The sequence below is a fragment of the Dryobates pubescens genome, chromosome Z (assembly GCF_014839835.1).
Source record: "Dryobates pubescens isolate bDryPub1 chromosome Z, bDryPub1.pri, whole genome shotgun sequence".
In the NCBI taxonomy this organism is placed as follows: domain Eukaryota; kingdom Metazoa; phylum Chordata; class Aves; order Piciformes; family Picidae; genus Dryobates; species Dryobates pubescens.
The window spans coordinates 65,770,773-65,798,020 of record NC_071657.1 but is presented as its reverse complement, the minus strand read 5'-3'; the positions used below and the strand labels follow the sequence as shown (position 1 = coordinate 65,798,020).

Below are 27,248 nucleotides of genomic sequence, written 5' to 3'. Positions count from 1 at the left end.
GTTAACAGCTCTCTCTGTGAAGAACTTTCTCCTCACCTCCAGCCTAAACCTCCCCTGGCGCAGCTTGAGACTGTGTCCTCTTGTTCTGGTGCTGGTTGCCTCTGAGAAGAGACCAACTCCCTCCTGGCTACAATCTCCCTTCAGGGAGTTGTAGAGACCAAGAAGGTCTCCCCTGAGCCTTCTCTTCTCCAGGCTAAGCAACCCCAGCTCCCTCAGCCTCTCCTCACAGGGCTGTGCTCCAGACCCCTCCCCAGCCTCACTGCCTTTCTCTGGACACGTTCAAGAGTCTCAATGTCCTTCTTAAATTGAGGGGCCCAGAATATTGCTTAATAAAACTCAAGAAAATTACCCTTAACACTGAATGTAATTATAATGCAAATAAAACCTAAAAGCCAAGTCTTCCAGGGGCCCAGCCATGCTCCCTGTTGAAGTGTATAGAGTAGCCCTCAGGCTTTAGTTTAGCTAAGGTTTGTTTCTAACAGGCATACTCTATAAAAATTGGTCAATATCTGAACACACACACACACACACACGAAAAGTAGCAGTAAAAAGGGGATAACCATTCTCCTAAAGCCACAGGAAATGGTTTCATCAGTTACCCAGAAACTGTGCCTCTTTGACTCATAACTGACTCCAGCTCATCCAAGAAAATCGTGGAAGGAGCATGGTACCGGGCAAGCTCAAATAACACCTGTGTAGAGACAAGAGCAAATGTGAGAGGAAAGATAAACTAACACAAAAGACATTAAAAACGTTGGCACAGAAGATAAAGAACAGCGTCCACATTCCAAACTTCTAGCACAAAAAAGGGCTATTTGCTGGGAAAAAGCTCTGGGTAGGCTGAGGGTCCCCAGATCTCCTCAAATTCTGAAAGGTTTGTAAAGGAGATAGAAAGAACACAGCATTGTAATCCTCTCTTTATGTGTAAACCTTTCTGCCTAAATCCTATCAGAGTACCCTGTGGATAATAGGATAGAAGAAAATGATCCATCAGAGGATTCTGGGAACTCCTAAACTGTTATCAGAGATTAAATATCTGTCTTTTGTTGTTGCTCCATTTGTAGGTTGTTGGGGTTTTGGGGGTTTTGGGGTTTGGTGGTGTTTTGGTTTTTTTTAATAAGGATTTGAGAAAAGAATATTAAAAGTCAGCTGAGACATAATGAAAGAAAATGGATTGAGTCTCTTGAATAGAGCAGTTCCTTTGTTTTCCCCAGTGGACACACAAACTGCTTGAATAATCAAGATTTAAAAAGTAGAATATTAAGCTGACACACACAAAAATCTAGGTCTGCCCTTTGAAGTTTCATTTGGGTTTTTTTGTTTGTTTGTTTGTTTTGATTTTTTGGGGGTTGTTTTATTTTGGGTTTTTTTCTGTAAAGATGAAGAAACATACATTGCCCTTCTCTGGACACATTCAAGTGTCTCAATGTCCTTCTTAAATTGAGAAAAAAAAACTTCTAGCAACTCAACCTCTTTCCTAAAGTGAGGAGCCCAGAACTGAAGGGAGGTTGTAGACAGACGGATGTTGGTCTCTTCTCCCAGGCAAGCAGTACCAGAACAAGAGGACACAGTCTCAGGCTGCACCAGGGGAGGTTCAGGCTGGATGTTAGAAAAAAGTTCTATACAGAGAGAGTGATTGCCCATTGGAATGGGCTGCCTGGGGAGGTGGTGGAGTCGCCATCACTGGAGGTTTTCAGGAGAAGACTTGATGGGGTGCTTGGTGCCGTGGGTTAGTTGTTTGGGTGGTGTTGGATTGGTTGATGGGTTGGACGTGATGATCTTGAAGGTCTCTTCCAACCTGGTTTATTCTATGTATTCTATGTATTCTATGGACACAGGACTCAAGGTGTGGCCTAACCAGTGCTGAGCACAGGGCACAATGACCTCCTTGCTCCTGCTGGCCACACTATTCCTGATGCAGGCCAGGATGCCATTAGCCTTCTTGGCCACCTGGGCACACTGCTGGCTCATGTTCAGCTGCTGTCAACCAGTACCCCCAGTTCCCTTTCTGCCTGGCTGCTCTCAGCCACTCTGACCCCAGCCTGTAGCACTGCATGGGGTTGTTGTGGCCAAAGTGTAAGACCTGGCACTTAGATGTGCTAAATCTCCTGCCCTTGGACTCTGCCCATCTGTCCAGCCTGCAGAGCAGGTCCCTCTGCAGAGCCCTTCACCCTCTAACAGATCAACTCCTGCCCCCAGATTGCTGTCATCTGCAAACTTACTGATGATGGACTCCATCCCCTTGTCCAGATTATTAGTAAAGATATTGAACAGGATGGGGCCCAGCACTGATCCCTGGGGGACACCACTCTTGCCTGGCTGCCAGCTGGATGTGGCACCATTCACCACCACTCTGGGCTCAGCCCTCCAGCCAGTTCCTAACCCAATGCAGTGTGCTCCCATCCAAGCCAGGGGCTGACAGCTTGGCCAGGAGTTTGCTGTGGGGGACGGTGTCAAAGGCCTTGCTGCAGTGCAGGCAGACTACATCCACAGCCTCCCCACATCCACCAGGCAGTCACCTGGGCATAGAAGGAGATAAGGTTGGTCAGGCAGGACCTGCCCTTCCTAAATCCATGCTGTCTGGGCCTGATCCCTTGGCCATCCTCTAAGTGCTGTGTGATTGCACTCAAGATGACCTGTTCCATGATCTTGCCTGGCACTGAGGTCAGGCTGACAGGCCTGGAATTCCCTGGCTCATCCAACCAGCCCTGCTTGTGGATGGGCACCACGTTGCCAGCTTCCAGTCTTCTGGGACCTCTCCAATGAGCCAGGACTGGTGAAAAATGATGGAGAGTGGCTTGGCAGCTCTTCTGCCAGCTCTCTCCTCACCCTAGGATGCATCCCATTTGTTCCCCTGGACTTGTGAGTAGCCAAGTGGCTCAGCAAGTCCCTAACTACTTCCTCGTGGATTTCAGGGGGATTATACTGCTCCTTGACCCCATCCACCAGTACATTTACCCATTTACTGTCAAACTACCTCTCTTAAAACAACATGACATCTGTGTTTGATTGTACAAGGGAATTCTTTGCCTATTCTGTGCCCTGAAAACTAAGAATAGTTGGGACTCTGGGGATTTAAATAGCATTTTGTAGGGAGCTGAGGAGCAGACCCTTGCAGAAAGGCAGTGAAGTGCTTTGAACAGGTCACTAAACAAGCACTACTTTAGTCAGGAAATCCACTTGCCTGTCTCTTATTTAGGGAGTCAAAAACCTTTGCTGCCTTCAGGACATCTGCTTCTCCTTACATTACAGAGCTAAGATTCCACAGCAAGAATTCACTGTGAGTCTTCTGCAGAAGTGATGTTACTCTCAATTTGAGAACAAGGTATGGAATGCAACACAAGTTTTTGCCAAGACAGGGGAGATTATGAGTATCAGGTGAAGACTCACTTTCCAGTTCTTTGTCAAACTCCAGTTCCTTCAGTGAGAACATGCTGTGTGTTGAAGGATCATGGATGAGATGATTATTCTTACCCTGACAAGTTTTTCTGAATCACCTCTCCATTTGCTGACAATGGTGGAGGCTGAAATGTTGAAAAAGGTGGTATTGCATTCTGTGGCAACAGCCTTAGCAAGCAAAGTTTTTCCAGTACCTATAAACAACAACATTGAAGAAATTCACCCTCTGAAGAAATGTAATGCAAATACCTGCATAATTCCCCTCATCCCATAACCAGTGAGATAAACCCAGTAAAACAGAACTCATAGAAACATACAATGGTTTGGGTTAGAATAGAATCAACCAGGTTGGAAAAGACTTTTGAGATCATCAAGTCCAATCTATCACCCAACACCATCTAATCAACTAAAACGTGGCACCAAGGGCCTCATTCAGATTCATTTTAAACACTTCCAATGATGGTGACACCTCCATGGGCAGCACATTCCAATGGCAAATCACCTCTTCTGTGAAGAGCTTCTTCCTAACATCCAGCCTAAACCTCCCCTGGTGCAGCTTGAGACTGTGTCCTCTTGTTCTGGTGCTGGTTGCCTGGGAGAAGAGACCAACCCCCACCTGGCCAAATCTTAGATGGCTTCTGTGGCAACTACAAGCAAACAGTCACATGAACAAATGGATTTTACTGCAGTGACAGCCTCTGTGACCTCGCTCAGGTGGTACTTGTGCCCTCTGTCCGCTCCCAGACACACTCATGGTGGTAGTGTTTCTGCCAAAGTGGAGCAGAAGCAGCAGTGACAGGTTGGTGCCATGGACAGTGGCATTGAGTGCACCCTCAGCAGGTTTGCTGATGACACCAAGCTGTGTGGTGCAGCAGACAGGCTGGAGGGAAGGGATCCATCCAGAGGGACCTGGACAGGCTGGAGAGGTGGCCACAAGCCAACCTTATGAGGTTCAACAAGATCAAGGGCAGGGTCCTGCAGCTGTGTTGGGGCAATCTCAAGCACCAATATAGGCTGGGCAGGGACTGGCTGCACAGCAGCCCTGAAGAAAAGGACCTAGCAGTGCTGGTGGATAAGCAGCTCAACAGGAGCCAGCAGTGAGCACTTGCAGCCCAGAAAGCCAATCCCATCCTGGGCTGCATCAAGAGAAGCATAGCCAGTAGGTTGAGGGAGCTGATTCTCCCCCTCTACTCCATGCCGGTGAGACCACAGCTGGAGTACTGTGTCCAGTTCTAGAGCCTCTATTACAGGAAGGGACTGGAGGTGCTGGAAGGTGTCCAGAGAAGAGCCACAAGGAGGAGCAGAGGGCTGGAGCTGCTCTGCTGTGAGGACAGACTGAAGGAGTTGGGGCTGTTCAGTCTGGAGAAGAGAAGGCTCTGAGGTGACCTAATTGTGGCCTTCCAGTATCTGAAGTGGGCTACAAGAAAACTGGGGAGGGACTTTTGAGGCTGTCAGGGGGTGATAGGACTGGGGGGAATGGAGCAAAGCTAGAAATGGGTAGATTCAGATTATATTTCAGGAAGAAGTTCTTCCCCATGAGGCACAGGTGAGATACTGGAACAGGTTGCCCAGGGAGGTGGTAGAAGCCTCATCTCTGGAGGTGTTTAAGGCCAGGCTGGATGTGGCTCTGGGCAACCTGCTGTAGTCCGAGGTGCCCCTGCCCATGGCAGGGGGGTTGGAGCTAGATGATCCTTGAGGTCCCTTCCAACCCTGACAATTCTGTGATTCTACAATTCTATGAAGCTGTGCTAACATGGAGAAGACCCAGCTAGGACAGCAGAGTGCAAAGCATCCACCCCATTTCCAAAACCAACTCCCAAATGCAGAAGGGAGACAGAACATTTTCCTCAAGAAGGTGAATCTGTGCCAGATTAATTCACATTTTGTTGGATCAGGTCAAGCCAAACTTGATTAATATGGTTCAAGCTGAGTAAAACCAGAGATAGGTGTTCTTACCCCTCTGAATGGCTTGGGTTAAGCACTGCTTCTGGAAGATTCACATGCAGAAAGCAGTCAAAGGTTGTGAGAAAAGCAAGTGGGCAGATTTGAGGAACAGATGTAACCATCCAACATTGTCTCCTTTTATTTCACACTGTAGAACATGCTCTTTATTAACGCATGTCATCTAATTAGTATCAATGACTTACCCACGGGACAAGAACAGAAGCAGTGGTAAAAAAAATGTACCTGGTGGTCCATACAGCAATAATCCTTTCCAAGGAGACAGAACACCAGTAAACAGCTGTGGGTACTGTGTAAATAGAAAAGTAATTCAGGGATTAAAAATGTGTCACCTAAAACAAAACGTGATGGCTTCTAACCCCCACCTTCAGTGTTCCTAACTCACAGAAAACCTAAGAAGTGTGAAGAGAGGGGGGATAAAACCCTCTGAGTACTGATCTGAGTACTGAGAAAAATACTGTGTTTACCATTTGAAATCTCTTTGGAGTAAATTCTTCAAATGCAATCCTTTTGCTATTCTCTCTGTAAATACTTTTGCAATTCATTACTAGAGGCCAGATCCAGCATCCCTTACATTGACAGAGGTGCCAAAGAACAGCAGTCAACACATAAATTTTAAGATTAAAAGGCCATTTTCCTATAGGATAATACGTATGCTACTGTCAGATGACATAGCAACAAGAGTAACACTAACATGAACTGCCTACAAAAGCACAGAAATGGTGAGAACTCTGAAACTCCACCGTGATTACAAGGGAAAACCTAATGAGCCCAGCAGTGGTGTGCTGAAAACTGTTTAGCACCTTACCCTGATAGGATAAACAACTGCTTCCTTCACTAGCCTTTTAGCTGCATCCAGTCCAATAATATCATCCCACTTCACATTTGGATTATGGAGGTATATGTCCTGCAACATACATCATACCCTGTTAGGGGACCTTCCTCTGCACGAGGGTAATGCCCTCCAGCCAAGTAAAACAGATTCTGCTATAAAATAAGAGTAGTATTAAGTGACACAAAACCTGTGCACTAGGGACATCCCAAGAGGAAAGCATACACAGCAATCATTTCTACAGCATAGTCACATTGTTCCTCGCTTACCCTCAAGCCCCTAGTGTCCCTGAAAACACAGACATATAGATGGATATATAAATATATATATATATACACACACGTCTGTGGAGTTTATGGTCACATATCATTGAATCACAGAATGGCTTGGGTTAGAAGGCACCTTAGGGGCCATCAACCACAACCCCCTCACCATGGGCAGAGGTGTCCCTCAAACAGACTCAGCTGCTCAAGGCCTCATCCAACCTGACCTTGAACACCCCCAGGAAGGCGGCAGCCACAACCTCCCTAGACAACCTATTCCAGAGTCTCATCACCCTCACTGAGTAACTTCTTCCTAAGACCCAGTCTATACCTAGTCTCCCTCAGCTTAAAACCATTTCCCCTTGTTGAGACACCCTTATGAAAAGTCTCTCTCCAGCCTTCCTGTATGATCCCTTCAGGAACTGGAAGACTATGCATGGTGTTAGTTACCAGCTAACACATGAAGAGCTATCATGACATGAAGAATTTGTACTAACCCTTCTGTTTTATCACTGATGCTGGCAAGGACTGGATATTTTTAAAAGAAGTATAAGCAATAGAAGTGGTACATTGGTTAATGTTTATATTCACCAAAATCTGGAAGTAAAGGACTTTGGTAATTACAATTACAACACAGTCTTCAAGTTCAAGCACTCTTTTGACATTAATTCTTCAGTGAATTTCTCTTATCTCTTTTTTGAACATGCTTATTCTTTAGTAATGAGTTCCACAGTAGATTTGCAGATGACACCAAGCTGGGTGGCTGTGTTGATCTGCTAGAGGATAGGGAGGCTTTGCAGTGGACCTGGACAGGTTAGACCGATGGACCAAGGCTAATTGTATGATGTTTAACACAGCCAAGTGCCAGATCCCCCACTTGGGTCACAACAGCCCCATGGCAAGCCACAGACTTGGGCATGTGTGGTTGTCTGAGAGGACCTGGGGGTCCTAGTTGACTGTTGGTTACACATGAGTCAGCAGTGTGCCCAGGTGGCCAAGAAAGCCAATGCATCCTGGCTTGTATTAGAAACACAGTGGCCAGCAGGAACAGGGAGGTGCCCATCCCCCCATACTCAGCACTGGTGAGGCCACACCTTGAGTATTGTCTTAATTTCTGGGCCACTCATTACAAAGGACATTGAGGTTCTGGAGTGTGTTCAGAGAAGGGCAACAAGGCTCCTGAAGGGCCTGGAGCACATGGCCTATGAGGAATATCTGAGGTTGTTCAGTTTGGAGAAGAGGAGGCTGAGGGGAGACCTTAGTACTCTCTACAACTACCTGAAGGGAAGTTGGAGCGAGGAGGGGGCAGCCTCATAGAATAGAATAGAATAGAATAGAATAGAATAGAATAGAATAGAATAGAATAGAATAGAATAGAATAAACCAGGTTGGAAGAGACCTTCAAGATCATTGTGTCCAACCTATCATCCAACACCACCCAACCAACTAACCCATGGCACCAAGCACCCCATCAAGTCTCCTCCTGAACACCTCCAATGATGGTGACTCCACCACCTCCCTGGGCAGCACATTCTAATGGGCAATCACTCTCTCTGTGTAAAACTTCCTCCTAACCTCCAGCCTAAACCTCCCCTGGTGCAGCCTGAGACTGTGTCCTCTTGTTCTGGTACTGGTTGCCTGGGAGAAGAGACCTTCTCCTTGGTGTCAAGAGACAGGACTGGTGGACATGGTTACAGGCTGTACCAGGGGAGATTCAGGCTAGGTACTTGGAAATACTCCACAGAGAAGGTTAAACGTTGGAGTGGTCTGCCCATGGCAGGGGTGGAGTTACCATCCCTGGGCGTGTTGAAGCAGCCTATGGACCTGGATTTTAGGGACATTGTTTAGTATTGACCCTTCAGTACTGGGTTGAAGGCTGGCCTGGATGATCTTTGAGGTCTCTTCCAACTGGATGTTTTCTGTGATTCAGTGACCATGCACAACGTGAAAAGACTTGTTTGTTTTAAACTTCGTGCTCAGTAATTTTGTGGCTGCTCCTATTACCTCTGCTGTTACTTACGAGTAACAGTGAAAAATTCCTATTTACTCCACACTATGCAAGGTTTTATATGATGCAAGAAAAGCCCAGAGAAACTCTGTAACAGGAGGAAAATTTTCCTCTAAGCCTCTATCAAAAGATAGTAGGTAATTAATCTATGCCCTGAAGCACTCACTAAATTAATTTCATTTAATTCATCAAACTTTCCAAATCTATGAATCTTTCAATTTGCCCTGTAATATTTTGCAGCTTTGCATTCCAAAGACTAATTGTTCCTCAGAAAATATCATATCTTCAAGACAAATACTTGGGATAAATTCTGCTCTCCAATAAAAAGCAGGCAGTCCCCAGAGAATGGAGAAAAATTATGTGCTCATATGGGAGGGGAGAATCAGATTTAATACAATTAGAAAAAATATTTATATAGACTACACTTTCCCTTTCTATTAACAGCAAATTAAGATGAATCAGGTTTGTGATACTAAGTAGAGACTTCCATAACTGTTTCCAAATTAAATTAGATTGGGTTGTGAAATAGATACCACATGCTATTTGTTTTTATTGATTTACACAGTGTTGATTACCATAGCAACTAGGAACATACCATAACAAAGGTTAAAGCAACCCTATTCTTGAATAGAATAGAATAGAATAGAATAGAATAGAACAGAACAGAACAGAACAGAAATTAACCAGGTTGAAAGAGACCTTCAAGATCATTGAGTCTAACCTATCAACCAACACCATCTAATCAACTAAACCATGGCACCAACTGCCTCATCCAGTGTCCTCTTACACATCTCCAGTGATGGTGACTCCACCACCTCCCTGGGCAGCACATTTGAATGGCCAATCTCTCTTTCTGGGAAGAACTTCCTCCTAACCTCCAGCCTAAACCTCCCCTGGCTCAGCCTGAGACTGTGTCCTCTTGTTCTGGTGCTGGTTGCCTGGGAGAAGACACCAACCCCCACCTGGCAACAACCTCCCTTCAGGGAGTTGTAGAGAGTAAGAAGGTCACCCCTGAGTCTCCTCTTCTCCAGGCTAAGCAACCCCAACTCCCTCAGCCTCTCCTCACAGGGCTGTGCTCCAAACCCCTCCCAGCCTTGTAGCCCTTCTCTGACACCTTCCAGCAACTCAACATCTTTCCTAAACTGAGAAACTGGACACAGAACTCAAGGTGTGTCCTAATCAGTGCTGAGTACAGGGGCAGTAGAGGAGTGGACGCTCATTTCTCCTTGTTTTGGGAGGTGTTTCAGCAGTTGTAGACAGCAGTAAAATCTTCTCTGAGCCTCCTCTTCTCCAGGCTAAGCAACGCCACCTCCCTCAGCCTCTCCTTGCTAAAGCAGCAGCAAGAACAGCAAGGTTTATGATAAATTTAAAACCAGACAGGAATTGAAATGAGTGAGAATTTTCTTACTTTAAAGTTAGAAACCTCTTAGACTTTGATTCTACTAAACTGCACATCCAAAACTTGCAGAACAAGAATGGGGGCCATACACAGCTATAAAACACAGTCAGCAAGGGTCTCTCAGGCTTTTAAAATAATTGATTTAAGTATGTGGGAGCAACAGCTGATACAATTTCTAATGCTTATGTCACAGCACTATCAAATACTTGAACATCATGAAGCTTTTTGGACAAATACCTTGTGGGGCTTGGGAGATGATGCATGTAAAGCACTTATCTGCTTCATAGCCATTAGAATAGAATAGAATAGAATAGAATAGAATAGAATAGAATAGAATAGACCAGGTTGGAAGAGACCTTCAAGATCATCACGTCCAACCTATCAACCAATCCAACCCACCTAATCAATTACACCATGGCACCAAGCACCCCATCAAGTCTCCTCAGTAGCATGGGACCCTTTGACTAGACTGCACTTCAACCTGTGTGTGCAATTAAATTGTGCTGGTGACATTGGGATTCCCTCCAGTTGTCAAAATGCCCATCCTGTAAGAATTATCAGTCTGCCTTGGGATGTCCACGGATGCCCATGCAGCTCCTGTGCTGAGATAAGGGAAGGGCACTCCTTGCAGAGCCCTTAGTAATAGCATGTCAAGTGAAAAAAACAGGGAACCCAAGTCATGCAGGCAATCTGAAGCAAGGCACAGGACCAGGATTCTAAACAATGCAAGAATATCACTGTCTAATAATTTGAGCACATCTTCTCAGAGTCAGGATGTCACTGTGGTACCGCAGCAACACTCACGCTGAACACAGCTCAGGGTGTTGAATGGAAACTGCACCCACAGAGTTGAACCAAGGTTTTTCCCCACCATTTGACCACAGTTAAGCAATACATCAGATAATAGCTGGTATCAGCAAATATATTTAAATCCCTCTTTTCAGCAAAGTAGTGTACATTTTCTGTAGCAAGAAGAGCAAAGGGAAAAGCTATTCTGGTCTCATGGGTACAGCATGATTTGACTACATGTTCCCCATCACAAAGAAACACTCTTAATTACTTCCTCTCATTGTGTATCAGAAAGAAACACCCTAACATGTAAAGAAATACATAGAATACATAGAATAAACCAGGTTGGAAGAGACCTTCAAGATAATCACGTCCAACCCATCAACCAATCCAACCAACCTAAACAACTAAACCATGGCACCAAGCACCCCATCAAGTCTCCTCCTGAACACCTTCAATGATGGCGACTCCACCACCTCCCCAGGCAGCCCATTCCAATGGGCAATCACTCTCTCTGTATAGAACTTCTTCCTCACATCCAACCTAAACCTCCCCTGGTGCAGCCTGGGACTGTGTCCTCTTGTTCTGGTACTGGCTGCCTGGGAGAAGAGACCAACCTCTGCCTGTCTACAACCTCCCTTCAGGTAGTTGTAGAGAGTAATAAGGTCACCCCTGAGCCTCCTCTTCTCCAGGCTAAGCAACCCCAGCTCCCTCAGCCTCTCCTCATAGGGCTGTGTTCCAAACCCCTCACCAGCTTCGTTGCTCTTCTCTGGACTCGTTCCAGCAACTCAACATCCTTCCTAAACTGAGGGGCCCAGAACTGGACACAGTACTTGAGGTGTGGCCTAACCAGTGCAGTGTACAGGGGCAGAATGACCTCCCTGCTCCTGCTGGCCACACTGTTCCTGATGCAGGCCAGGATGCCATTGGCCCTCTTGGCTGCCTGGGCACACTGCAATGTGTTGACTTGTTGGGAGTTGCATGACAAGAAAAATTGCTTGCACGTTCAAGAATAAGTTACTGTCGGTAACAGTAAAATGAAACACACAGTATTCTCAGGTGACAAAAAGAGATCTTTCTGCAGCTGATCTTACTCTGCTTACAACCATTGCAAGCTCTTTCATCTCACCAGTCATGCCAGTAAAAGCACTAAGGGGTTTCAACAATCGTTCCTAAAAAAAAGAAAAGCATAATTTCTTGTCAGACTTCAGTTATTTTTAAACAGACAAACTATGACATAGTTTCAAAAAGGCAGATACAAATCATAGTATTATCAACTTTGAAAGCTGTAAAAATATGGGTAATTACAAAGATTTTGATGTGAGCCATATTGGCAGTAACTAACATTTTCATTTTACAGAATGCAATCCGTAATTAACATTAAACCAAACAGCTCTCCCGTGGCCCAGGTACTCCTATACAGATTAAGAGAAGTGAAACACGTAACTGCGGGCCACTGCATTGTCACAGTGAGACACTGGGTGTCTCCAAGCGCAGGAGGTGTCAGGCAGACTGGCACCGTATCAGCTGGATGCATTGTAAGAAACTACCTCAGAGGTTCTGTGCCTTTCCGCAGTCTCTTCGTTTTTGGTAAATCACAAGGTAACATTTGTGTACTTTACCTACTTTCATGTTGAAAGAGTAAACAACTGTCAACAAATTAGGCTGCTATCAAGTGTTAACTGTCCACTCAAGGAGGAAATTTGCATCTCAGAAATATAAGTGCTTTCTTAGCACTTGGGAACAAAGACAACATCGTTGCCGTACTTTGCTCTGATCTTGATGATGTAAAACTTACATTCATATTCATTGGGTGGACGTACCAACAGAAATACTTACAGCTGGATCTGGATCGCAATTAAGGCTGTTCAAAGCTATTCTGTTTGGTGATACTTTGACAGCATCCTGAATCATTCCATAGAAATCAATTACTTGGCCCTGAAAAAAATAAAAATAAAGTTTTGATGGGCTTTAACTGTTAAAACTGCAGTGGACTAAACTTTGCTTGCCACTTACAGTTATTAGTTTCCCTACTGCACAAGCAGTCCTAAATATGGCAAAACCTGACCACAGAACCTGTGGTAGCAATGGGAAAAGAACAAACATCTCCTCAGTCATTGCAAAAATTGAACTGCAAGGCCTCTAATCATCTCATTCAGGAATTTGAAAATTGGCTTCAATTTTAGTTATTACCACTGGATTTTAAAACAAGAAAGTTTTCCCTTTTTGATGATGCTGGCAATACCGTTTAGTGCAAGCAGAGCCTCCAATGCAGTGAATTCCTGCTGATGGGATTAAAAGTAACTGCTGTCTTTACAAAGGAAGAATTGTCTGAAGGGGGGCTAGAAGAAGAAGGGAGGGGAAACAGACAGTTTCCCTTACCTACATGTGCAAACAACAAAGCATCAGCTGCAAAAGACCTTTATCTTAAATTCAAGGTAAATCAGTGGGAGTCTGTCAGAGGATGACAAGACACTGAACATAGCCTAGACTCTTGAACTTTCTGGCCAGCGCGCAGGCTTAATAGACTTCTTAATATTAGCTTCTCCACCCAAAGTCGTGAAGAACCTAACTTGAATGAACATACAATGTATGTAGTAGTAGGGGGGGTTGCATGTGAAGGGGGACATGCAGTAGGCGTCTGGGGAAAGACTGTAAATCCTGAGTACCTAGCCTATAGGGAAAAGGAGAGGGAAATTTGCGGCCAGGATAAAAGGGAGCTGCATCTCCCAGCAATTTGAGAGATACCACCAGGAACTGTCCTGTGGACTCTCCCTTTGTTTGAATAAAGCCTTACCAAACTCCTCTGTCTCCGTTGTGAACAGGAACTTCTAAGTTCCTTACACTGCCAAAAATAATAAACTGACCCTTTACCTAATTATAAAGGAAAATTTTACATAAAGATAGACACAAAAAGCTTGCATTTGATATCTGTGAAAAACTTCCATGTGCTCTTTTCTACATTCGCATTTCTATCATAAATTGCAAGCCAGGTTTCCACCAACCCTTCTTGGGTGAGTGCTGTCACCTCCAGATTTGTTGACTGCTGAGATGCTTAAACCAAAGTCCGATTGCTCCAGAGCAGTTGCATTTTCATTATTCTAAAGGAAACAAAAAAACTATTTAAAAACAGATATGTAGCCAAGTAGATATGTTACAGTTCACCTATAATATGCATCATTCCATCTCTTCATATATGTCCAGGTAAGCTGTGTCATTGCATGGAAGTTGCAGCAGTAATCACAGTATCACAGTATCACCAAGGTTGGAAGAGACCCTGAGGATCATCGAGTCCAACCTGTCACCACAGACCTTATGATTAGACCATGGCACCAAGTGCCACGTCCAATCTCCTCTTGAACACCTCCAGGGATGGTGACTCCACCTCCAAGGATGGTGACTCCACCACCTCCCTGGGCAGCACATTCCAATGATGAACGACTCTCTCAGAGAAGAACTTTCTCCTCACCTCAAGTCTAAACCTCCCCTGGCACAGCTTGAGACTGTGTCCCCTTGTTCTGGTGCTGGTTGCCTGGGAGAAGAGACCAACCCCCTTCTGGCTACTACCTCCCTTCAGGGAGTTGTAGAGAGTAAGGAGGTCACCCCTGAGCCTCCTCTTCTCCAGGCTAAACAACCCCAGCTCCCTCAGCCTCTCCTCACAGGGCTGTGCTCAAGGCCTCTCCCCAGCCTTGCTGCCCTTCCCTGGATACCCTCAAGAGTCTCAATGTCCTTCTTAAACTGAAGGGCCCAGAACTGGACACAGGACTCAAGGTGTGGCTGAACCAGTGCAGTGTACAGGGGCACAATGACCTCCCTGCTCCTGCTGGCCACACTATTCCTAATACAGGCCAGGATGCCATTGGCCCTCTTGGCCACCTGGGCACATTGCTGGCTCATGTTTAGGCGGCTGTCAATCAGCACCCCCAGGTCCCTCTCTGTTTGGGAGCTCTCCAGCCACTCTGACCCCAGCCTGTAGCTCTGCATGGGGTTGTCGTGGCCAAAGTGCAGCACCCGGCACTTGGACTTGTTAAATGCCATGCAATTGGACTCTGCCCATCTGTCCAGTCAGTCGAAGTCCCTCTGCAGAGCCCTTCCACCCTCTAACTGACCAACATCTGCTCCTAACTTGGTGTCATCTGCAAACTTGCTCATGACTGACTCAATCCCCTCATCCAGATCATCAATGAAGATGTTAAAGAGGATGGGGCCCAGCACTAATCCCTGGGGGATGCCACTGATGACTGGCTGCCAGCTGGCCGTGGCACCATTCACCACCACTCTCTGGACTCGGCCCTCCAGCCAGTTCCTAACCCAGTGTTTGTCAGAGAAACACCACTGTGCATTTAATCAGACTGTATCTGATTGCAGACAGCAGCGGTGAAAACTCTAGAGCTCTAGAGCATTCATGTCACGTATTATTACATTTCATTTTAACTGTAGAAATCTGCACATTACATAGCTATGAAGAGAAACATGTACTGAACAGCAGAAACAACAAGCAAGCATAAGGCACAGTATGTCAACTCAGAAATGAGTTGTAATTTTAGGATTATGGGTTACTTTGACATTCCCTTCACAGCAGTCACTTGCTGTAGTTTACAAAAGCAAAGTCTTTTAAAGGGTGAGAGAATTGGTGTGAGATGAGATCCACCCTAAGCAGCAGAAGGGCCAAGGACTAAAGGAAAAAAATAAAATAAGTCTCTCTTCACAGTTCCTCAAAAGCTCCAACAGACAGGGTGCCTGCCCACCCACCTGCTGTTCCTGCTCCTTCTCTGTAAGGGATAGTAATAAAGTAGTTTTCACAGCAATCTTACCAAAATAAGACTCACAATACTGAAAATTGCAGAGCCAAATTACTCCCCTTATCTCAAACATCTTACATGCTGTGAAGGTTCTTACAACTGACACCAGACTTCCAGCTTGGATTATTTGTCTGGCTTTTTGGCATTGAAAGATCAATCTGCCAGAGGTAAGAGGAAAACTCCAGTCACTTTCAGTACAGGTTGGATTATAAGACACCTTTTCCTGGAATTTTTGCCTATGACTTGCTCCTCAACTGGCAGCCAGAAAGCATAGTGTCTTAAATCTATAATCCTTGAACTACATAATTAGTAAAACCCATTAGTTCACAGCGTCACAGTATCACCAAGGTTGGAAGAGACCTCGAGGATCATCGAGTCCAACCTGTCACCACAGACCTCATGACTAGACCATGGCACCAAGTGCCACGTCCAATCCCCTCTTGAGCACCTCCAGGGATGGTGACTCCACCACCTCCCTGGGCAGCACATTCCAATGACGAACGACTCGCTCAGTGAAGAACTTTCTCCTTACCTCAAGCCTAAACTTCCCCTGGTGCAGCTTGAGACTGTGTCCCCTTGTTCTGGTGCTGGTTGTCTGGGAGAAGAGACCAACCCCTTCCTGTCTACAACCACCTTTCAGGTAGTTGTAGACAGCAATGAGGTAACCCCTTAGCCTCCTCTCCTCCAGGCTAAACAATCCCAGCTCCCTCAGCCTCTCCTCAGAGGGCTTGTGCTCAAGGCCTCTCCCCAGCCTTGCTGCCCTTCCCTGGACACCTTCAAGAGTCTCAATGTCCTTCCTAAACTGAGGGGCCCAGAACTGGACACAGGACTCAAGGTGTGGCCTAACCAATGCAGAGTACAGGGGCACAATGACCTCTCTGCTCCTGCTGGCCACACTATTCCTAATACAGGCCAGGATGCCATTGGCCCTCTTGGCCACCTGGGCACACTGCTGGCTCATGTTTAGGTGGCTGTCAATCAGCACCCCCAGGTCCCTCTCTGTTTGGGAGCTCTCCAGCCACTCTGACCCCAGCCTGTAGCACTGCATGGAGTTGTTGTGGCCAAAGTGCAGCACCCGGCACTTGGACTTGCTAAATGCCATCCCATTGGACTCCACCCATTTGTCCAGTCGGTTGAGGTCCCTCTGCAGAGCACAATTGCTGTGTAGCTCACATCCCTTTGCCGGCTATAGCTTTTCAAAACAAAATCACATTAATTCCAACTGTAATGTTGTCACAATAAAACATGTTTAGACCTGTTTGGGGCTCTCCTTAGTGGATGATTTAAATTCGTTTGCACTCCCAGGTGATGCTTTTGACAATGGTTGTTCCACTGTCTGATGATATTTGAGCCTTGGGAGATTCTGAGAAGAGCTTGATGCCCTAGAATAAAAACCCAAAAGTCTTGAAAGGTTTTATCAACTTCTTTCTTCAAAGTACTAAAAGATTAAAAAGTAGCATTTTCAAACAAAACAGTTTGGGGTTAACTTTGCTCCCACAGATGTTAAGGCGCAAGTTTCAACCACGGCAAATTTCAGTGCTTATTGCTTTCAAACACATCACTCTATCTTATCCACTCTATAGAAACTGTGTAAATTGTCTGCATCTCCAGTTGGGAAACAAGTTTTTATTTTACTCTAAAAGATACAGAAAAATGCATCACACAGTCAGGAACATGACTGAAGGCTTTAGTATTCCTGCAGTATCACAACATTATTTTACTCATGCTTCATATTGCTTTTATAGTAAAATTTCCTGCACAGGAAAAACAAAAGCACACATTTCTCTTACCTTCTTGGTCTTCCTCCATTTCTTAGCTGTTGCTTCTTTTCCACTGGTGCAAAATAAATATTAAATGGAAAATAATGAAGGAGATAAAAAGGGCAACTGGTTTTTGTTGTTTTGGTTTTGGCATTTTTTTGCTTATGGATTGTTAAATTTCAGGCTAATTCTGTCTTTGGTTCCTTTGCTTACTTTTTAAAAACCAATTTCATTTTCACATTAAAAACAGTACCAGAAATTAGACCAAACACAACAAACTTATTTACTGTATCATATAGAATGATTATTTAATGCTAATCATCTCTTCCTTGCTGAAATGGGAAGTAAGAATTTACCTCACTCTCCTTAATAGTAATTTTATCACATGTGACATATCAAGACACCACCAATCCCTTTGTTTTTTGTCCTGCAAGACTGCTTGTCTTTGTAGTAACACCAATCACTAGGTTCTACCTGTAAATCTTTTGCATGCAGATAATGCTTGCTTCCAGCTATGACTGATCTTCCATATCACTGTGAGTGTACTGATGACCAGCAGCTTTAGTATCTTTCCAAACAATTTAACCTATGCTAGTAATTCTATTATATTTATATGATGCTTCATTTACCTGTGATTTCAAAGTTGCTGGCAGCCATGTGTAACAATGATGACTGCTCAGAGATGTTCCCTGGCCAGTCATCCTCTTTTCTAATGGATGTGTTTTTCTTACAAGACAAATAAGTAGAGATGTTGGTGTTTTCTGCACCCTCCAACCTCTTCATAACTGACTCATATACAGCTGTTCTTACACCTTTCGTAAGTTACATTTTGTGCTCAAGCACGAAACCATTCAGGCCCTTAGGGTCATAACAAAACATCCATGTTCTGATTTGCCTAGTTATGCATCATTCATTCATACCCCAGACATTAAGTGCTTTAGAGCAAATAAACCTATTACTTGTTTGACAGATTACCTTTAATATATGCAAATATGAAAACAAATGGTTAATGAGACTAGTAGCTTTTAAGCACCTGGTTTAATTTAAGTGAGTTATTTTAATTGTAAAATTAAATCCAAAATGGAGCAACCTTACTATTTGTCCCCAGGAAAAGAGAACACATCTATGCCACAGCATTTTGGGCTTACATGGCATTTTCCAATATCAAACCAGTTTTTGAAAGTGAGAGTAATATCACCTTGTTCCTTTTAAGAGAGAGGGAAGAGCAGAAGGGCTCAAAGCTCCAGAATTGAGATTCTGATGTTCTGTGTGCTTAATCTATTGCCCTGTAACTGTAAGAGAGTTCTAATCACTGACAAACAGGAGAAGGGTGGCAAAAGTATCAGGCAAACCTTAGGCTTTGAGAAACAGAAGCTTTCTTGTTGAATACAGCCACATACCAGTGTCCAGGACCTTTTTGGTAATTTTAGGATACTTTTGAAATTTTACAAAGTAATAGCTTTCATATTCCATCAAAATTGTTTCAAGATCAATGTTGTCACAAACTTCAAAGCCACGTAAAGTTAATTTTGTTTCTTGTTCCAAAGCATTTGCAGCATCAACATACCTGGTTCAAAGAAACCCCAAAGATCAGAAAAGTGAGAGTTACTAGCTGATCATGATTTTTGACAGAGAAAGCAAACAATATTAGTAAGCACATGATATTTTTAACCCATCCACAACTCTACTACAAAAGCATGGATTCTATTTAAAACCCCTTTGCTGATTGCTCTGAAGTGTTTTTAAATTATGTAGGACATTTGTTGCTGTTGTTGTTCCAGAAACTAAAACAATTTAGCAAAGTAAACTGCCAAGACAGATAATAGTAGTTTACTTCACAGTATCAGCAAGGTTGGAAGAGACCTCAAAGATCATCAAGTCCAACCTATCACCCAAGACCTCATGACTAGACCATGGCACCGAGTGCCATGGCCGATCCCCTCTTGAACACATCCAGGGATGGTGACTCTACCACCTCCCTGGGTGGAGGTCCCATCAAACCAAAGAGCCATGCTGTCCATCCACCCAAGAGAGGACAAAAGGATACTTTATGGGAGGGCAAACACACACAAACCCACAAATGCAGAGCACTATTATTTAATGCACATACCCTTCCTCCGTTAAATAATGCAAAATTAGAATGAGAAGATTTTTTCGACGAGCTTCTGTTCGTAGCTCCTCCTGTGGATTAAGACAAAACTCTGGATCAAATGTAATATTCTCTTTTTTGCTGTAAACAGCATCTAAATGTAGCCCATGGAAACAAACAAATTAAGGCGACAGCACATAAGAACAGTAAAACAACTCCCTGTTAATAAACAGAAGGGAAGTGGTGTTTAGTGTAATTTTTCTTACGCATTATCAGGGCTACTGGGTGGGGAGAATCCTTTTCCTACCGAAGAGAAAATCATTTTGAGGTTGAAAAATTATTTACTTCCCTTACTATGGTTATGAATCTCCAACATGTTCAAGCCTGATGAGAATTTCAGTGTGCATGAGTCTTGCAGACCTCATGAATAGTGTCTGCAAGGGAATCGTGCCTGTTGTGTCCCTCGCTCTAGAAACTAGAAACTGAGTGGTTGAAGGCAGGGGGATGGAGAAGAGGTCTGGGCCTGCATAACTACACTGTAAGGACCAGCTATATATTATTAGGAAAGAGAAGGTGGCATAGGAAGATCCCAGAAGGAAAACCCACCCAAGAACCACAGCTGAGGGCACCCATAATAAACACAGGGGTAGCTGGAGAAGCAGCACCCTTGGATATGTCAGTGCAGCATTGTACAAGCCATTCATGGCCTGACCCAAAGCCCTTTGGAGCAAATAAAAAAGACCCTTGCTTCCAGATACAACCTGGATGGGGTGCAATCAGGGAGAAGGGCAAGAAGAGTCGAATCAAATCGAATAGAATCGAATAGAATCGAATAGAATAGAATAGAATAGAATAGAATAGACCAGGTTGGAAGAGACCTTCAAGATCCTCGTGCCCAACCTATCATCTCCCAATTTGTGGACCCTGATCTATAAACAGAAGTGAAACACAGAGTTATTTAATAATTAGTAGTTTGGGATAACAACAGTCTTGTCCAACTTTAACACAGGAGTGACCAAAGGTCTTGACATGCAGATTTCAATATGGAGTCAGTTGGAGGATTTATTCACGCAGATTGGAGAAGTCAAAGCCATTCATGAATGGTTCAGTGACCACAACATGGCAGCGTAAAACATACATGTCATCTTTCAGTGACACTACATCAGGGGCATGGGGGAGGCATAAAGTGCAATATCAAGTAGAGCAGAAGAGGCAGTGGAAACTGGAATCTTCTAAGATACTGGAAAAAAGCCTGACTGATGAAACATGAGATACATGTTGAGTGTCTGCAGAGAAATCCTGAGATTTCAGAGTCGCTCTAGAAATCAGCATATTGACTTTGGTCTGTGGGAAGAGGTTATTTTCAGATAGCTTTGGAAGGCTATAGGGAAGATTTGCCTTTGCTCAAATTAGAGAAAGCTATGTTTTTGTCTTTGACTCTGAGGGTAATGTAAACACCTTGTAACCAAAGGGGAGAAACTGGGCTGTGACCGTTTGAGGCTGTGCCTTTAAGAGAGAGACAGTGTTGGGAACACTCTGGCTGAATGTTTTTGTATCAAAATGAAAACATGATATTCTAAACGGTAAATTGGTAGATGGGCAGAATGCAACTTTAAGTTGTAAGGCAGTTGGAATTTTTCGGAGTTTCAGCCTGTTCTGCCGTTCCAGCCTGTTCTGCTTCTGTGTCTGTCTGCTTCTCAGCGAACTAGATGGAGCTGACCTTGAGATAAGCAAAACTAATTCCTGCATGTGCTTTTGAAGCCTAGTAACATCTCTTTTCCTTAATAACTGCCTTTCTTTCTCTCTCTAACCCCTTTTTGGGAAAAAAGGGAGGTAGGGGGGGAGAGAGGGGGTTACAGGGAGGGAAACCCTCCTCGAGGAGGGAATTTTGTTGTGTTATTTTTCTTTGCTGTGTATTTCTGTATATATTTTATATACATTTATATATATTTATATACATTTATATATATTTATATACATTTATATATATTTTACAGTATTTATACTGTATAAATTGTGTTAAATATAACCTGCATTATATATATGCTTGTAAATATAGCTTTGCTTCTCTGACTGAGTTTAGCTGTGGTTTCTTACTCTGTGGGGGAGGGACAGCTAGGCCCTCTCTCAACCTACCACACCGGGCAGAATTTTTTGGATGTGTTAAAATGCTGTTTTGTTATTTTGACCTATTGTATGCCTTAATTACACACATGCCAGTAGAAAATGACCAATTGAGATGTGACACATGTGCTTTCTGATAGACTAGATAACTTTGCTGTATAACATAATAAAGGTCTTCACCTGCTTACATCTTGTCCTGAAAGTATTTCACAAGGCAAATATAACATCAATATAAAATCTATATTATTACAACAGTCAGCATGGCTTCACCAAGGGCAAATCCTGACTGACAAGCCTGGTGGCCTTCAAAGAACAGGTGACAACATTAATAGCTGAGGGGCAGCAACTGATGTCGTTTACCTGGGCCTGAGCAAAGCCTTCGACACTGTCCCCCACCATATCCTGGTCTCCAAGCTGGTGACACATGGGTGTGATGGGTGACCACTAGATGGATACATAACTGGCTTGATAGCAGCACCCAAAGAATGGCTGTCTATGGATCCATGTCCCAGGGGAGGCCAGGGACAAGCAGAGTCCCTCAGGGATCAGTCCTGGGACCAGGCTTGTTTAACATGTTCGTGGGTGCCATGGACAGTGGCATTGAGTGCACCCTCAGCAAGTCTGCTGATGACACCAAGCTGTGTGGTGCAGCAGACAGGCTGGAGGGAAGGGATGCCATCCAGAGGGACCTGGACAGGATGGAGAGATGGGCACAAGCCAACCTCATGAGGTTCAACAAGACCAAGTGCAGGCTCCTGCAGCTGGGTCGAGGCAATCCCAGGTACAAATCCAGGCTGGGCAGGGACTGGCTGGAAAGCAGCCCTGAGGAGAGAGACTTGGGGGTGCTGGTGGAGGAGAAGCTCAACAAGAGCTCTCAGTGTGCACTTGCAGCCCGGAAAGCCAACCAGATCCTGGGCTGCAGCAAGAGAAGTGTGGCCAGCAGGGCAAGGGAGGGGATTCTCCCCCTCTACTCAGCTCTGCTGAGACCCCACCTGGAGTACTGCCTCCAGTTCTGGAGCCTCTATTACAAGAGGGATCTGGAGGTGCTGGAAGGTGTCCAGAGAAGGCCCACGAGGATGAGCAGAGGACTGGAGCACCTCTCCTATGAGGACAGACTGAAGGAGTTGGGGCTGTTCAGTCTGGAGAAGAGAAGGCTCCAAGGTGACCTCATTGTGGCCTTCCAGTATCTGAAGGGGGCTACAAGATGGCTGGGGAGGGACTGCTCACAATCTCAGGTAGTGCTAGGACTAGGGGGAATGGAATGAAGCTGGAGGTGGGGAGATTGAGGCTGGAGGTGAGGAGGAAGTTCTTCCCCATGAGAGTGGTGAAGCCCTGGAATGGGTTGCCCAGGGAGGTGGTTGAGGCCCCATCCCTGGAGGTGTTTAAGGCCAGGCTGGATGAGGCTCTGGCCAGCCTGATCTAGTGTGGGGTGTCCCTGCCCATGGCAGGAGGGTTAGAACTAGAGGATCCTTGTGGTCCCTTCCAACCCTGACTGATGCTATGATACTATGATACATTGGTCTGCCTCATTGGGATCTGAAGCTGGGACCACAGAAAAATGAGGTATGGCTAAAGCCACATTTAGGTAAATAAGTTATTTTCTTTCCTTTTTAGGATGCTGGCATTATGCACTGAGAACTGGACTCAATGAGCCTTATGGGTCCCTTCCAATTTGAGATATTTGAAGATTCTATGATTCTGTGATTAATTATGAGGAACCCAGTGTGAGCATGAAAGGGCAGCACTTAATCAGTGGATGGGGAAAGAGCAGCTGTTCCTGTCGCTTGCACAACACACGCAGATTCACGATCACACTGCACCGCAATGCACACACTGACTCCCACTTCCATCCCCAGTTTCTTGTGTGCCAGTTGAACACTGACTACATCCATCCTCAAGAAAATCCCTATCACAAATGTTTTGACCCTGCAGGTGAGAAACACAAATCTTTGACTCTTCATACAGGAAACACAGCACCAGTGCCTGTAGCAATAACTGCTGATGCTCTCTGCTAGGGCCTGGCATACAAACAAGGCGAAGAATTACTACGGACCAAGGCTAATGTTTTATACTCCACAAGATGCCTAACAGGAATATCCATGTAGAAACACAATTACCTTATCCTTCTTGTCTCTTGGAAGGAAGCATCATTATAGCAAACTGCAGATACCAGAGAATCATATTTTTCCTAGGCAAAGGTCTTTTTGAGGGATGCAGTGTACTACAAACCCAATTTACCTCTGTAGCATGACTTTTCTTTGTCAGATTAGCTCTGTCTGCTCCTTCTGGATATCATACAGCATTCTGATGCTAATTTAGAATCATAGGATCATTTAGGTTGGAAAGACCTTTAAGATCAAGTCCAACCATTAAGATCAAGTCCAACTTTTAACCCAGCACAGCCAAGTTCACTATTAAACCATGTCCCTCGACATTACATCTATGTCTTTTAAATACCTCCAAGGGTGGTGACTCCACCACTTCCCTAGGTAGCCTGTTCCAATTCTTAACAACCCTTTAAGTAAAGAAAATGTTCCCTAATGTCCAATCTAAACCTCCCCCTGGAACAACTTGAGGCTGTTTCCTCTTACCGTATTGCATGTTTCTTTGGAGACCAACACCCACCTTGCCACAACCTCCTTTCAGGTAGCTGTAGAGTGATAAGGCCTTCCCTCAACAGTCTTGTCTCCAAGCCAATACCCTTCCATGCACTTGCCAACCTGTGAAATGTATCTGGCAGAGCAGGAGAATGGTCTCCCAGTGTAGGGGATACTCTCTGGTATGTTTGCTTCAGACGTGGGGCCATCTAGTGACACAATTAAGAAAGGGATGGGATTTGTTGTTACTGTTTCCTGCAGGGTGAAAATGTATTTGTATTTCACATATCAATGGAAAGATTGGTAACATCTTTGTTTTGTGTATCTACAGAGAAGAATCAAACTGGCTAGGGAAAAGGAAAGAAATCACACCTCACTTCTAGCCTTCACTACTGCTAAGAGATACTAGTGGTTTGGCTTAGGTAAGTTTTAAATAGAAGGAATCACTTGGAGATACAATGTTGTATGACTCAACACGCTGTTCGTTCAGTTTTACACACCATGAGTAGCTGGATTCACTGAAGCTGTAAATTTCTACTTGGATTTATTGAAGATGGACATACTTAGTCAAAAAAGGGCCTCAAGAACCGGTATTAAAGAGAGGAGAAGGAAGCTTCAGGGCTTCAGCTGTCAACAGAAGTTGCAACTAGCCAAAATAATGGCCTGTCTGGAGGCAGTGGAGAAACATAGTAAGGAATCAGGAGGTGTCAGAGCACCTCAGACCAGAATCATCGTTGGACCAAAGGGCACATGAAGAGTAGATGCTTGATCTGTAAGGATTTAATATCTCAGGGAATTCTTTGTCCAAGAATAGAATAGAACAGAATAGAATAAACCAGGTTGGAAGAGACCTTCAAGATCACCACGTCCAACCCATCAACCAATCCAACCCACCTAAACAACTAACCCATGGCACCAAGCACCCCATCAAGTCTCCTCCTGAACACCTCGAATGACGGTGACTCCACCACCTCCCCAGGCAGCCCATTCCAATGGGCAATCACTCTCTCTGTGTAGAACTTCTTCCTCACATCCAACCTAAACCTCCCCTGGCACAGCCTGAGACTGTGTCCTCTTGTTCTGGTACTGGCTGCCTGGGAGAAGAGACCAACATCCGTCTGTCTACAACCTCCCTTCAGATAGTTGTAGAGAGTGATAAGGTCACCCCTGAGTCTCCTTCTCTCCAGGCTAAGCAATCTCAGCTCCCTCAGTCTCTCCTCATAGGGCTGTGTTCCAAACCCCTCACCAACTTTGTTGCCCTTCTCTGGACTCGTTCCAGCAAGTCAACATCCTTCCTAAACTGAGGGGCCCAGAACTGGACACAGTACTCGAGGTGTGGCCTAACCAGTGCAGCGTACAGGGGCAGAATGACCTCCCTGCTCCTGCTGGCCACACTGTTCTTGATGCAGGCCAGGATGCAATTGGCCCTCTTGGCTGCCTGGGCACACTGCAGGCTCATGTTCAGCCTACCATCGACCAGTACCCCCAGGTCCCTCTCCATCTGGCTGAAAGGTCCCTCTCTGGAGTCACCCAGCTTGAGCTGAACATCCTGCTGCACCACTCTATTAAATTATTTATTTTTATGAGATTCTGTGACTGACATTCTGATGCAGGAAACCAACAGTTCAGACTGCACCTCTTCAACACTACCTTGGACAACCTCTTGATATGGTTATGCAGCCACACTGCTTCTGAGTTCATTAAAGTGCTATAATTTCACTTGCTTTTCAGTGGTGGCACAAAGATGAATTTTCAATTCTCAGGGAGAAATGGTGCTCTTGGATGAAGTAGGTTGGTTCCTGAGAGGTGCTGCAGCAAGAAATGAATCAGTTCTGAACTGTTATGAGCAAAGGAAAAACACTAGCACCCTGGGATTGAAAGGATCTTTTCCTTCTTAATGTTTTGAGGTGTTTGGAAAACAGATTTTGAATTGTAAGCCTTTCACCTGTTCTCCTGGAGTATCTGAATTTTCTGAAACAGGCTTGAAGGTGCAAGGAGAAAGCTGCTGACAGTCTCACTTGCACACTCCTGTAAGTGCAACTGCTCCTGCTGCCTTATGTTGAGAAACTTTAGTGTCTGCCACATATCAAAAGGCAAGATCACAGCTACCTCTGAATATTTAAACACAGTATAAGAACACAGCAGTTGCCATGGAAGACAAACACATCAAGTGTTTCATGTTTGAATATTTACAGTAATAGTCTGATGAGAGAATTGAATCTGTCTGATGAACAGACAGGGATCACAATTCATGCTTTTGGCACTTGAGTATTTGTATTTGGTGTGTCTTCTGCTGCTGTTCATCCTACCAGGTCACTTTGGGGCTGTTCAGTCTGGAGAAAAGAAGGCTCCATTGTGACTTAATTGTAGCCTTCCAGAATCTGAAGGGGGCCTACAAGAAGGCTGGGGAGGGACTTCTCAGGATCTCAGGTAGTGACAGGTCTAGGGGGAATGGAATGAAGCAGCAGGTGGGGAGATTCAGGCTGGAGGTGAGGAGGAAGTTCTTCACCATGAGAGTGGGGAAGCCCTGGAATGGGTTGACCAGGGAGGTGGTTGAGGCCCTGTCCCTGGAGGTTAGAATAGAAAATAAATTTAAAAAAAAAATTATTACAGTTATGCTGAGTTTACACTGCAGTTTTAGAACAAGTGAAAAGACACTATATAGTAACTATTAATTAATTAGAATAGAAAAAAACAGGTTGGAAGAGACCTTCAAGATCATTGTGTCCAACCCATCAAACAATCCAACCCACCTAATCAACTAAGCCATGCAACCAAGCACCCCATCAAGTCTCCTCCTGAACACCTCCAATGATGGTGACTCCACCACCTCCCCAGGCAGCCCATTCCAATGGGCAATCACTCTCTCTGTGTAGAACTTCTTCCTGACATCCAGCCTAAACCTCCCCTGGCAAAACCTGAGACTGTGTCCTCTTGTTCTGGTGCTGGCTGCCTGGGAGAAGAGACCAACATCCATCTGTCTACAACCTCCCTTCACGTAGTCGTAGAGAGCAAGAAGGTCACCCCTGAGTCTCCTCTTCTCCAGGCTAAGCAACCCCAGCTCCCTCAGTCTCTCCTCACAGGGCTGTGCTCCAAACCCCTCCCCAGCTTTGTTGCCCTTCTCTGGACACCTTCCAGCAACTCAACATCCCTCCTAAACTGAGGAGCCCAGAACTGGACACAGTACTCGAGGTGTGGCCTAACCAGTCCTGAGTACAGGGGCA

At 44.9% G+C, this 27,248-nt stretch overlaps 1 protein-coding gene across 1 annotated transcript in view; it reads right to left on the bottom strand.

Moving 5' to 3' along the window:
- The window catches only part of KATNAL2 (katanin catalytic subunit A1 like 2), a 35,471-nt gene extending 16,690 nt beyond the window's left edge, over positions 1-18,781 (bottom strand). Inside the window, exons 1-10 of the mRNA XM_009901696.2 lie at positions 18,615-18,781; positions 17,245-17,287; positions 16,710-16,836; positions 13,658-13,753; positions 12,492-12,590; positions 11,747-11,824; positions 6,170-6,268; positions 5,587-5,650; positions 3,475-3,593; positions 600-691 (exon numbers count right to left, since the gene is read on the bottom strand). Of these exons, the coding sequence (XP_009899998.2) occupies positions 600-691; positions 3,475-3,593; positions 5,587-5,650; positions 6,170-6,268; positions 11,747-11,824; positions 12,492-12,590; positions 13,658-13,753; positions 16,710-16,836; positions 17,245-17,287; positions 18,615-18,687 (890 nt within the window). The 5' untranslated portion in view covers positions 18,688-18,781. The remainder of the gene's footprint in view (positions 1-599; positions 692-3,474; positions 3,594-5,586; positions 5,651-6,169; positions 6,269-11,746; positions 11,825-12,491; positions 12,591-13,657; positions 13,754-16,709; positions 16,837-17,244; positions 17,288-18,614) is intronic.
- Between the last annotated feature and the right edge of the window lie 8,467 nt (positions 18,782-27,248).